General features: G+C 44.5%; 1 protein-coding gene across 2 annotated transcripts; it reads left to right on the top strand.

The window, feature by feature from the left end:
• Positions 1–7356: 7356 nt before the first annotated feature.
• LOC136508622 (exocyst complex component EXO70A1-like) lies at positions 7357–13387 on the top strand. 2 transcript variants are annotated; one of them, XM_066503347.1, is made up of 12 exons: positions 7357–7581; positions 7673–7768; positions 8581–8786; positions 8993–9214; positions 9629–9755; positions 9830–10042; positions 10309–10514; positions 11039–11239; positions 11324–11423; positions 12082–12173; positions 12264–12410; positions 12957–13387. In XM_066503347.1, exons 1-12 carry the CDS (start codon positions 7408–7410, stop codon positions 13051–13053), a joined length of 1881 nt encoding a protein of 626 aa, XP_066359444.1. In that variant the 5' UTR covers positions 7357–7407; the 3' UTR covers positions 13054–13387. The 2 variants fall into 2 exon arrangements, with proteins under 2 accessions (XP_066359444.1, XP_066359443.1); XM_066503346.1 differs by having other exon boundaries at positions 12073–12173.
• The last annotated feature ends 178 nt before the right edge of the window (positions 13388–13565 follow it).

Genomic DNA, 13565 nt, shown 5'->3' with positions numbered 1-13565 from the left:
AAGCCATCTAGGAGGTGGCAACCTCCAAGAGTAACAAGCACCACCGGCTTGCAACTCGATCACCTAGTGCCACTCGATGCAATCTCACAATGCAACACACTAGAATCACACTCACTCGCAATCGATTCGCACTCTTGGAAGCACAAGTGAGTTAGAGGGCATCCAAGCACTCCTACACAAGCCACATAGGCGTGAGGGTGCTCAGCAACCAGCCCAAGGCCGGCCACACACTCCTTTTATAGCTCCAAGGGCTAAAATAGCTGTTACCCCTTCACTGGGCAAAACACGCACTGACCGGACGCGTAGGTCATAACGACCGGATGCGTAGGTCATAGAGTCCGGTCGCTAGGATGACGCCACGTGTCCCTTCCTTTCGAAGCCGACCATTGGGCTTCAATGGCTAGCTCTCGCGTGTGCATACTCTTGACCGGACGTGCCTAGGTCCAATGATCGGACGCGCCAAGGCCGAGTCTGGTTACCGACACATTTCTGCACAACTAACCAGACTCGCCTTTCTCCTATGAGGCTACAACCGAACTTGACTCTTCCAGCGTCCGTTCACTTACAGAGAGGTTCCAGAGACGTTTTTCAGCGACCGGACGCGTCCGATCATCACTGACCGAACTCTCCATGCGTCCGGTCGCTTCTAGACACATTAAAAACACTGACCAGGCACTATAACTAGACTCGTAGGTGCTGACCGGACGCGCAGGTCACAGAGTCTGGTCATAGACCTTTCAGCGCTAAAACGGCTATAACTCTTAGCTCCGAACTCCGATTTCGATGATCTTGGACATTTTGGAAAGCTTACTCAGAGGGGTACACATACCACATGCATACTTGATCCAAATCATAATGGATCAAAATAGTATTCCAATCCAAGGACCATCCTATAGTTTAGAGTACACCAAAAAACCTTTTTTTCTTCTCTAAGTTGATTTACAACAACTCTAACTCCTTCTCCTTTGCAAATGTGTCAACACCACCAAGTGTGCACCACCATGTGTATGTGTGTTAGCTTTTCACAAACATTTTTCAAAGGATTAGTCACTCAACTTGCCACGCCACTCGATCCTAGCGATGATGCAAAGTTAGATCACTCGAGTGGCACTAGATAACCGATATGCAAACAAGTTTGCCCCTCTTGATAGTACGACCATCTATCCTAAACCCGGTCATCAACTTCTCTACACACCTATGACCGGTGAAATAAAATGCCCTAGGTTATACCTTTGCCTTGCACATTCCATTTCATCTCCTCCAACATCGATGCAACACATGCACCAACACAATCAACAATGATATGATCCACTTCATATCATCACATGATCATATTGGTTCATCGATCTTGACTTCACTTGCTTTTCACCGTTGCCTTCGTCCATCGGCGCTAAGTCTTGCTCAAGCTTCACCGCCACACGGTCCATCGCTCCAAAGCCTTAGACTTGCCCTTCACGCTTGCAACCGGTCCATCAAGCCAAGTCTTGTCTTGATCTTCTCCACCTTGATCACATGACTCAATGTCATGTCTCATTTGCAATGAGCTCCTTCATCATCACATGTGTGAGCTTTGCAACATCTCCAATCCATTTTCACCTTCATGGCATATGTTGCTTACACACATGTACCTGTGGACTAATCACATGTGTATCTCATATGAACACAATTAGTCCACCTAGGTTGTTACTCAATTACCAAAACCACACAAGGACCTTTCACCATGCACCTGGTAAATGATGTGTTCCCCAACGTTAGCTATCTACACTTCATGAAGTGGCATATTTTTTGGATCGATCTGTAAGTAAAAAACAACATTCAGAGTGCATAAAGCTGGTGCTAATGAGATTAGTGACGTCAAATTGTAAAAAATGTGAGCCATATATAGGAGTGTGCTGAGAACAAAATCCATTTGAGATAATAGTACACGAAAAAATGAAGACAATTACTATTGTTAAACGGCACATCTAAACAATTTTTGTTTGGTAGTTTATACATACATTACATGTGAGACAACAATTTATATATACCCAGTTTTTTATTTAGATAGCCTCAAAAGCCGGCAACTCCAACCACTTTGTAGGGTTAAATGGCACTGCTAATCAGATAGCTGAGGTTTTAGTCCAGTTTTGGCAACAGGAATGACGATATAGCTTAAAACTTTAGCAGAACGTAGGAAGAGCATGTTTTGTTGCATAAGACAAGCGGCAACATGAGCTATGAAAATGACAATGCTTCAGCAGCCTGTACACACAGACCTCCATGAATGTAAATAGCCATGCAAAGCTAGCACACCAAGGCAATTAGAGACAAAGTATCTGAATTGTAGCAGCCTACAAGCACAAGATACAAAACTTTGAAGGAAACTAACATACTCTCATAAGCCTTTCAATGCAACCACAGAATATTTTGGAAGCAATACACCAAATTAATGGTAGAGGTATGAACTAATAATTCAAACGTCTGGTCATAAGGCATTCTCAAACGCCCAAAAAACCTAGGCTGAAGCATTGATGCTTGAAACCAATACAGATTGTAAAAAGAGGCCCTTGACATATAAGGAAAAACTAACACTAAGATTCATGTTCAAGTTCAGGTTTAGAAGCTAGCATGCATGGTTTAGCATCCTAACAAATGACCTAGAGCAGCATGTAAGGTTAGCACCGTGTAATTTATTAGAGAAGAAATAGTAATGAGCTCTGGAGGATGAGCAAATATGTAGCTAAATAACAGAAGGAAGATGTGCATACATGTGCAGACGGATATGTATCTATAGCCGTAGGACACGAACAATAGATATGGTCATCAAAAGGAATTACCCATACTAGCAGGTAGTACTACATGCATAGAAGTAGATGGCATAAACAATATACATATTATAGAATATCAAGTAAATTTAGGCATTTCGTTGCATATTCCTTTATTTGACTGAGTACCTGTTTGTATTATGGAGAGACCATTTGAGCATGTCTACTTTAACATGTCCCAATAGCTTCAAGATGGGCTAACCGGCTGAGTGAATTTGGATACATCACTTGCTTCATCATCAACCTCTATATGCAATAACGAACTCTCGTGAGTAGTAGTCTGGTTACTCCTATTCGAAATTAGGAACGAATGACATTACCAACGACATACAATAAACCTAAGATTAGATAAACTTCCAAAGCAAGAAAACACTGACCTTTGTTGTATTTCTTCCTTAGGCTTGTAGCTGCAGGTACTCCAATTAATTGAGTTGAAAGAGGACCAATGCACATAATTGAACCAAAAACTCAAACAAACAGGAGAGCCAAAAGCCTAAGAACGTAATCGTTGGGAATAGTGCATGCGCTCAGAACTAACAATATATAATCTGTCGTCACAACCAACGATCATAGACAATGATCACAAGGACATAATGAACAAGAATATATCTATCACTTCTCAGGCAGTAAACACAACCTCAGACAACACAATTATGTGTTTATTAACATCGTAGGCAATGATCATAAGCAAGTGTGAGTGGAAAACAAAATGAAATCATGAGAGTATAGAAAGGAGGAAATCATCACTCTCACTGGTACCTCCAAACTTAGAATAGATAAGAAGAGACACCAAAAAAGGAACAACCAATTGAACATCACCCCAACTATCATGGAACAGGTACAAAGAGATGACAAAAATAGAATTTAGAGCTCATGATCCTTGCCTCATACGTCATGTATAAAAGAAAGGAAGAGCAATCATTGCATCAAATACTGAACATAATTTATGGTGTAATCATCATAGCAGCAGCCCATTCCCTCAAAGTAAAATGTCATAGGAAGAGAAAAGTGTATTCATCATTGCAAGTGACCAAAATGCAAAGAGTAAACCAGAAACCACCAGGAATGCAGTATAGATAGTCTCATTTTTTCGTACACTGAGACCTAAAACAAATACCATCGACAGCGTCACATGCTCAGATCCATGGCACAACAGTTGCCTGCTCTCAAGACCCGCCGAACCGAGTAGGCCACTCCCTACACAACGCAAAAACAGTATGTATTAACATATATCGTTTGTTGAGAACAACAATAGATCTATGGTGAAATTGACCTTGCCTTGTTCGTTTGCCTCCTTTCACCAAGACCCCCTCTCCAAATGTCACATGCAGTGAAAAATAATGCAAGGGAGCAACATCACCGCACTGAGGTAAGAAGAGAGAGAAAGGTAGGTGGAGCGAACCGGCGAGCCGATGACACGAGGAACAGCGGAGCCGCGTGAGGCACCTGCAGCAGCCTGCACGGAGCGGGGGTGGGGAGGAGCCGTGGTCGACGTCGGTGGCCATGCTGCGCCGCCGGCGCCGTGCTATGCGGAGGTCCCTTGCTGGGGTCCACCAACCACCGGGCGCGCTCGCGCCGCTGTGCCACATAGGGGTGGGGGCGCAGTCTCCACGCCCGGTCGCAGCGTGGGGATCCACCAGCGCCCGTTGCCGGGTGGCACGCCGCCATGTCGGGAGCGAAGGCGAGAGAGAGATGTGCGCAGCGCGCGGGAGAGGACAACGCCTGTAGGCCAGCGGCTGCGCCCAGCGCTGAGGCCTGGTCGCTCCGGTACGCCAGAGGACGGCTGCCATGTCGGGCCGGCCGGTGCGCCGCCAGATCTGGAGGGAGGGAGGGAGGGAGATAAAGAGAGGGGGAGAGGGAGAGGAAGGGGCGAGAAGACGGCGACCTCGGTAGATATTTTTAGCCGCGTGTGTACGGAGGTAATGCAAAGGAGGTAACAAGAATCTGGCCGTCGAAGCTGCGATCAGACGGACAATTTTTTTTTTGCTATCGTGGACAGCCTGTTTGGCGGCCAAACCCAGCTGCTTTGATAAGAGTAGATACGGCCATAGTATCTTGGAGGTTTGTACACGTCACATTTCACATGTTTTTCACATCTTTTACCTAAGGTTTATTAATGGAACTGATAAGGAACTTAGAAGGTGATATTGGGGGGTGTTGTGTTCCTTTTGTTCAACCCAAATGTTTGTAATGTCTTTGCTAAAAAAGAAGAAGAGCATGGTCTCGCTACAGTACACGAAGATGCCGGAGCCCGCTAAGTAAAAAATACCAGTAACTTTCACCTGCTCCTAGTTTGTTTTTAGAGGACAGAGGAAAACGGTTTCTCACTACAGGGCACGAAGGAGCTAGATCCTAACTCCATAGAAATCTTTAGGAAAAAAAAGGTACAAATCTACTAATAATTCAATCTTATCATATTGATTATCGGTTCTGCCAAACATATTCCGCTCAAGTGTTGCAACTTAGGGCGTGTTTGGATGCCTTGCCCTGGCTTGCTTTGCTCGCTTAGGTAAGAGAGACGCAGTTTAGTTGACCTGCTTGCCACCTCATTCCTGCATTTTCTAGGATTTTTCATCGCGATGTGATCGAGTTGAAACTACTCTTGGTAACAAGAACGGTCTCATGCACAAATGTGTAAGAGAGGCTAGGAATTTTGTTAATTCCATCTTGTTAAAAAATTAGCGAAAACCTTTTAAGGCCTTGTTTGATGCATGTGTATCAACATCAATTCAATGTGTTGGAGCGGAATGAAATATAATTTAGTTTAATTCTACTCCAATCCACTTCAAACACATGTGGATTGACATGAATACATGCACATCCAAACAAAGCCTAAATGTCTAGCAATAGCCTTGCAACATATGATGATTTTTATTAAAAAAAAAAGAAGAAAAGTCGTATTGCATTTTCTAAAACGTTGATGGTTTGGGCTTTAGGTGAGGCTAATAAGCTACAATGACATGGATTGGACAACGGGCTGACTTTACGGTCCGAAAGGCCACGAACTCACTGGGCCGCAAGCCTGCGATTACGTTTTGTTTCACACGGTTTTATGGATGTTCAACGGGCCAGCCCGGCCCGACACGGCACGGCAACGGGCCGACACGACCCGATGGGAGTCGGGCCAACAAGGCACGACGTGCCCTGCGGGCCGTGCTGCCATGGGCTTCGTGCCTGGCCGACGGCCTAGGCACGGCCTGATGGGCCGTTTTTCGTGCCGGGCAGGCCCGAGAAGCACGGCTAATCCAGCGTGCCGGGCTGGCCCAAGGCCCACTACACTGACAGAGAGAGAGGGGAGGCCAGGCTACCGTCGTTGCGAAGGCCGTGGACGACGCGACCTCTCCATCCCCGACCTCTCCGCACCTCAACGTGGCTGAATCCGCGGAGGATGAGCGATGAGGAGGCCGGATCCGCGGAGAACGAGGCCGGATCCGCGCAGAGGAGGCATGGGGAGGAGCAGCAGCGCGTGGCGGTGAGGAGGTGGTGGCCACTGTCGACGACAGTGCGGGGCGGTGAGGAGGCGGTAGCCACCGTCGGCGGCTCGCTGCTGGGGGCCACGGAGGCGAGTCGAGAGAGTGCGGTGGCCGGTAGGGAGGCGAATCATGCGGGAGAGAGAGTGGGGCGGGGAGGCGATGTGGCGAGCGAGTCGCGACGCCGAGCCGACTCGCGACCGCGAGCGGTAGGGAGTGCGGCGGCGGGTTGGAGTGGAGGTGGGAGGTGGAGGCAGGAGGAGAGGAGCCCGCGGCGGCGCACCCCGCCGGTGAGTCGCGAAGAAGAGAGGGAGCGAGCGAGAGCGGGGAGGAGGCGAGGCGAGCGACTGAGCGAGAGAGATCAGAGTGCGGCGACGGTGGAGGGAGAGGGTAGGCGGTAGGGTTAAGAGAGGAGGGCTGGCCTGCTGGGCTGTATTTGGGCCTTTGGCCATTTTCCTCACCGGGCCTTTGGCCATTTTACCAGCCTGTTCGGTTGGCTGGTTCGTATCGTTGCTGGTTCGTGAAGAAGTACTGCAGGTTGGTTTGTATGAGAGAAAAATACTGTTCTGGCTGGAAATTTACGATCGTTTACGACAAGCCCCAACTAAACGAACAGGCTGTACAGGCTGGGCCGTGCCAGCCCGCGTGCTTGGGGTAAGGCCCATGCACGGCCTGCTTCCTCGGGTCGTGCCAGCCTGGGCCCGCTAGCCATCGGGCCAGGTCGTGCTTGGGTCGGGCAAAAAAAAACGGGTCTTGTGGCGGGCTTATCTATACACGGTTTTACTGTCCCCAACCCGAACTCGGACGGAGCCCACAGTCGAAACAAGATCCAGCCACCCATTTTGCAAACCGCCATGACTTGCACGAATCTCACAGCGGCGCTCACGCTTCCCCGTCTCCTCCCGCCGCGGCGACGCCAGTACACTACCCCGAGTCACCGACCTGCCACACCAGTGACACACCGGGTCCACAGCCACCTGTCCGCATTGCGTCACCTCGCCGTCCCTTCTTCCAGAGTCCCTCTATAGAAGCGCCTCCACGAGACCACTACCGCCCTTCCTCGCAGAAAAGTTCCAGGCCGGAGCACGAGCAGCCCCTCCGCCGACTCGCCGGGGAGAGGGGCACGCGGAGCGATGGACCAGACGGGGTCGGGGCTGCACAAGCGGATGGAGGCGCTGTCGCTGCAGGCGAGCGCTCTGCGGGACGCCTTGCAGCGGAGCGAGGAGAACACGGACAGCGCGGTCGCCGCCCTCGACTCGTTCGACCGCCACGTCTCCGCGATCGAGGCCTCCATCCGCCCCGCCCAGGTTCGGCCACCGCCACCCTCCGTGTTCCCGTTCGGCGAGGACGCGTACGGAGAGGGAGAGATGACCCGTGTCTGATTCCGTCGTGTCGCAGGTGAGGGCGCAGGCCAGCACGATGGCGAACGAGAACATCGACAGGACCATCGAGACCGCCGAGGCCATCCTCGCGCAGTTCGAGATCGTCCGCCGGGTGAGAGACTGCTCCCGTCCCCTGGATTCCGTTCGAGAATGCTCTGAACCCCTAGCGAGTTGGGGTGGTGTTTTGGGTTTGATTGTTGTATTGGATGACTTTGGATGGGATTCAAGGCGCCAAAATCTGTATTCAATGCTCACGGACTCGTTTTGGTGCATGCCTCACGGACTAGTTTTGGTGCATGCCTCATCGATTATAAAATTCTGAAGCCATTAAAGGTCCATAGATGGGTTGTATGCTGACGATTCTGTATGTGAATGCTCATATTGTTGCCATATTGGTTTAGTTGCAATCGGTTGTTGTGATGTCAAGAATACAACCAATGATTGATGATTAGCTTATTACTCTTGTTAGTTCATTGCTTCATCGAATTCTTCTGCAGATGTTATACTTAGTATCTTCGCACTGTTAGATTACTAGAGGATCTATCCATATTGGTGTAGTTGCAAAGTGCCGGTTGGGTTTCATGTTGTAAGATTAGCATTGATAGTTATTGATCGGCTTCTGTGCTTTTGCTAGTTCAGTACTTCATCACTTTCTCCAGCAGATGTTATAATGGCTATTCACTTTCTCCAGCAGATGTTATAGTGGGTATCTATCTTCGGCACTCTTAGATCATTAACGATTTATCCAAACAGTGCATTCATTACTATTTCTTATGAACGTGCTGATTATTTTTTGTATAGTTTTGCGCCATTAAATTTTTTTGTAATGTTGTCAGTTTTTTTACTTATAGTATGTTAGTACGATTTGAACATAAGGTTTAGTCTGTTCACTTAATTAATGTGATCTGTGTTTTTGAGCTTTAGGCTGAAGCTGTGATATTGAGGGGTCCACATGAGGATCTGAAGAGCTTCCTGGAAGCTGTGGATCTGCTGAAAGGCGTCATCCACTTCTTTTCCTCAAACAAGAACTTTAAGAGCTGTGAAGGAGTACTGAATCAAGTTAACAACCTCTTAACCAAGTCTAAGCTGAAGATTGAGGAGGAATTCAGGCAGTTAATGAGTACTTACAGGTAAAATTTACATGTACTTTGTTGAAGAGTCATCCACTTCTTTTCCTTGAACAAGAACTTTAATGTGTCTGCTTCTGAACCAAGTTCATTGTTGATCCTTATAATTGGTAGGGCATTACGTCCTGTATTTCCTAGAGGTCTTCCAGTAATATTATCAATTATTTTGATGGCTGTTCAAATGTAAACTATTGCATCTCTTTTTTCAGCAAAGCTAGTGAGCCCGCACTTCTACTTGATTGCCTTCCAAAGCTGCCATTGACATCAGAAGGGAACTCTGAATCAGTTGGAGAGCAACTATCCAAAAGCTTTGAAAGTGCTACATACAGGACTCCAATACTAATTCCCCCAAGAATATTACCACTTCTGCATGATATAGCTCATCAGTTGGTTCAGGATGGAAATCAACAGTCGTGCTATAGAATTTACAGGTAGGTTTCTTGACTTGGATGTAGCATCTAGCTGTTCTGATTATTTACACACAGATCACAATATGATAATGTGTCCAGGTTGTTTGTGGATATCTGGCCAATGAGTATTGAGAGTAAATGAATTGATGGAAATACATCGATAGCGACAAAATATGCAAGCAATGTGGCACACCTAGTCAGGTCTTGGTCAGCAGCTTACACTGTATGACCAAAAATTGTTGGAGCTTGGAAATCGCCTTACCTACTGAGTAACTTAATTTTTGTCAGTTCGAGCATCTTTGATTTGGAAACATTTATGAATGCCATGCAGTATGAATGACCATTACTTTTCCTTCTCTACTTCTATCATCATTCTTTCCTGATTTTTAACTGTGTGATCTACAGAATCATGCTTGGATTTGTTTCTTTTATCAGAGATGCTCGCAGCTCAGCGTTAGAATTGAGTCTTCAAAAACTGGGCATAGAAAAGCTAACTGAAGATAAGATGCAGCACTGGGTGTCCTCAAATGTTGGAACCTGGACTCATATTATGCATATTACAGTAAGGATGCTTCTAAAATTATGATTGTGTTGTATGTGTTTAGATATCAAACTAATTAACTATTCTTAAATCAGGTTAAAGTATTACTGGCTGGAGAAAGAAAAATTTGTGATCAAATTTTCGATGGTATCACTTTCAACAAGGATCAATGTTTTGCTGAAGTGGCAGGAAGCAGTGTTATGACTCTTCTCGGCTTTGGTGATGTTGTTGCTAAAAGTAAAAGATCTCATGAAAATTTGTTTCTACTGCTGGAGATGTATGGATTAATGCACGGAATTCAGTCAGAGGTATGTGGAGATAATGCATTCAGCACTTCTCATCACAAGGATCATGTGTTTGTGTCCATACATACATTAAGTTTTACATCAAGTTTTGGCCAGTCGTTATGATGGTTATTACTGGCCATAAAACTATATAAGTTGCAAATTATGATTGCTTGCAAGTTACAGTTGCTGTTGTCTTTAATTGTCTTGTCATCAACTTCAACAATGTTGATTGTTAGAACTAGAAAAAAATTACTATCATCTTCATCTTTTTTTGAACTTATTACCAGGTTGAAGTGACTTTTCAAGGAAATTTTTGCTCTGGGATGCGGGAGGCTGCATTAAACCTGACTAAGAGCTTGGCGCAGGCTGCCCAAGAAACTCTGCTTGATTTGGAGGTGGCAGTTGAAAAGGAAAATTCGAAGACTATCGTACAGAATGGAAATCTCCATCCTTTTACAATCGAAGTGATGAATTATGTAAAAGGCCTATTTGAGTTAGTACAACCCTTTCCATCTTGTTATACCTTCCTGACAAATGAGTATTAGTATAAGCTCTTAATCCAAACCAGAGAGATTTATAAATCCATCTCCTTTGGTCTTGAGTTGTCTTATGAGTATGCCTTTTCTTCCATCCGGAAAACTCAATATTGTTTCTTATGGTTGCATTGTGAACATGCGTGAGGATTGTAATACCTGTTGATGTTGAGGTGGTTAATGACCATTGACAATCCATTGTGCTCCATCGTTTTATTTTTTTTCCAAAGTCTCCCGAAGCATTTGGGAGTCTACTGGCGGTTTGGCACAATTTCTTGATTCTCAACCTGCTAGTAATAGTGTTTTTCTAGGTTTACAGCTTCACTTGCTCTCTACGATTGCCTTGTTTTACTTGACAAATCCGAGGCAGTATCTGTTATGCTTGCTATAAATAATGATGAATTTTTTTTATTTAAGCATGGTTTGATTTTTCGGTTACCTTTCTCCCATCCACACTAACATATCTTTATTCTCATTTGAACAGTTACCAATCTACACTGAAAATACTATTTCAGCAACCTCAAAGTGGCAGTGAGACTGAATCTCAACTTGCGATTATAACGATGAAGATTATGCAGGCTTTTCAGAATAACTTGAATGGGAAATCTAAGCAGTACAAGGATCCTGCATTGTCTCACATATTTCTTATGAACAACCTTCACTATATGGTTACGTTTGTTCGCAGGTATGTCTCTTTTGTGCTTCAGATCCACATCCACAGATGTCTTGGCGGTGTCCCTGTTCAATAATTTGTTATGTCTCACCTCAGATCAGAATCCAATGATATACTTGATGGTGACTGGATTCAGAGGCACCGTAAGATTGTGCAGCAAAACGCTAATCAGTACAAGAGGGTAGCATGGGCAAAGGTCAGTGCATCGTCGGCAATAGGATGTATTCTTTTCTATTTTACTACTTGGTGTTAAAGCTTATCATCTTTTTGCACCTTTTAGCCATAATATTTTGTTGTACATCATGGACCTCTACCTGTTTCACTGTTGGAGATCTATAAAATACGATGATTTACATGCTGCACTCTAGTGGTAGCTGATGAAAAATTCAGTTGTTATTTTTTCTCTGATAGAATGCACTAAGAGCCAAGGTTTAAAATTCAACCACAGGTTATCCTCTATAAATTTTGGATTCAGGTTTCTATTGGATTCCCAGGTTTAAATGAACTTGCGATCTACATATCCCATCATGAATTTAGTTCCATTTCTGTAGTAAACTTTTTTGTGTGATGAGAAGAAGACATACTTTTTACTGTACACTTTCCCTTGCCTAGCACGCTTTACATTTCTGGAGTTAAGATTTTCTTTCTCCTGTATGTGCATTATAGGAAATACTGAACAGATCAGCATCCTGTTATAACTATTTCACCCTTGCTTAGCATGCTTTATGTTCAAGTCCCTGTAGGTTAGATGGTTTAAAATTTTATTTCTTGTCTATGTGCACGATTGGAAATATTTTTGTATAGAATCACATCCTGTTAAAACTACTCCGCTTCTATGATTTTAGATTTTCCAGACACTCTCCGTCCAAGTCACAGGTGGCAATAGTTCGTCATCACCATCTGATGTTAGCAGCACTGGAGTTTCAAGGACTATGATCAAAGAACGGTCTGTACAATGGCATATTCTCTGTAACATGGTAACCTTTTTTGATGAAATGAATATAAAAGATAAGGAAATTGTATGCTCCCTTGGCAGCTTCAAGTCCTTCAATATGCAATTTGAAGATCTTCATGCAAAGCAGTCTCAATGGACTATTCCTGATCAGGAATTGCGAGATGAACTGAGGCTTGCCGTGGCTGAAGTTCTCTTGCCAGCATATAGGTCTTTCATTAGCCGTTTTGGGTATGTGAAGTAATCTTCTTTATCCGCTCGGGATGCCTCACAATTTCTCCATTCAATTAATTGTTTACAGTTAATTATTCAGTTATACAAACTGCAGTAAAAAAAGTGGTGTTCTGAAATGCATGCAGCCAAACTCTAAATAGTCCAAAATATACAAGTACTCAGATTTCTCACATGAAAAATGTTATTAGCAATGGTAGAAAGTGTGCTTGTGATGTCACGTCAGTGTCTTAAATGGCAAATTAAAGATCTGCTAGTGCTAGGGATTGTTGTGTTTTACCTCAAATGTTAATGAGTCGTAAGAAAATTATGGATGCACCAGCCATCTTGTTCCAATTTTCAGTCTATTTAATTCAGTGATTAACTGACAAATGCCAACATATGGGGGCCAATCATCAATTTCCAGATGAACATTGAACTCTCTGTATCTGTTTTCCTTGTCACTATATTGTATAATTTCTGAGTAATCAACTGTTTCATAGACACAATCGCACTGGCTTTCATCTTGTTTTATTATATGACTGTAGCACTGTTTTTAACTTTCAGGAATCTTATTCAACGTGGGAGGAACCCTCATAAGTACATCAAATACTCACCAGAAGAATTGGATCAAATGTTGGGTCAGTTCTTCCTAGGACAGTAGAAGCATTTAAAACAGAGCAGTAGAGGTATAGAGGAAAAGGCCTTGTCTAAGTAAAGTTTTGTACCGCAGCTTATGTCAAATATTTCTACAGCAGGAACTAACTACTTTTTTGTTTGCATCGCCCGTAAATGGTACTGAACTACTGATGTAGCCTAACTATGACTCCTCTGCAACACCTGTTCGCAAAGGTCTGACGTTCTTTCATTACTTGGATGAGTAGCCTTCAATGTTAACGTTTGAGAAGACATTTATTGACATATATGCAACCTCAGGAGTCAGGATCCTTTTCCCGATTTCAGTTTGTGGAGTTAATAATTTTCTGGTTAATTATATGTTATCTTTGCTCATGCTGTTGATCTTGATATGGGGTCTCTGTTTCCGGTAACTTTTAGTCGACTACTGGATTAGGATGTTTGAAGTCTCACGCAGCGTAGGGGTTTTGGTCCTTTTTTTTTGTCTGTCTTGCATCGTGGGTACTTAGAACCATTCAATCACTGTCCTTGTAGGGTAAA

The sequence above is a fragment of the Miscanthus floridulus genome, chromosome 15 (genome assembly GCF_019320115.1).
Source record: "Miscanthus floridulus cultivar M001 chromosome 15, ASM1932011v1, whole genome shotgun sequence".
Lineage (NCBI taxonomy): Eukaryota > Viridiplantae > Streptophyta > Magnoliopsida > Poales > Poaceae > Miscanthus > Miscanthus floridulus.
This window is presented reverse-complemented; position numbering and strand designations above follow the sequence as displayed.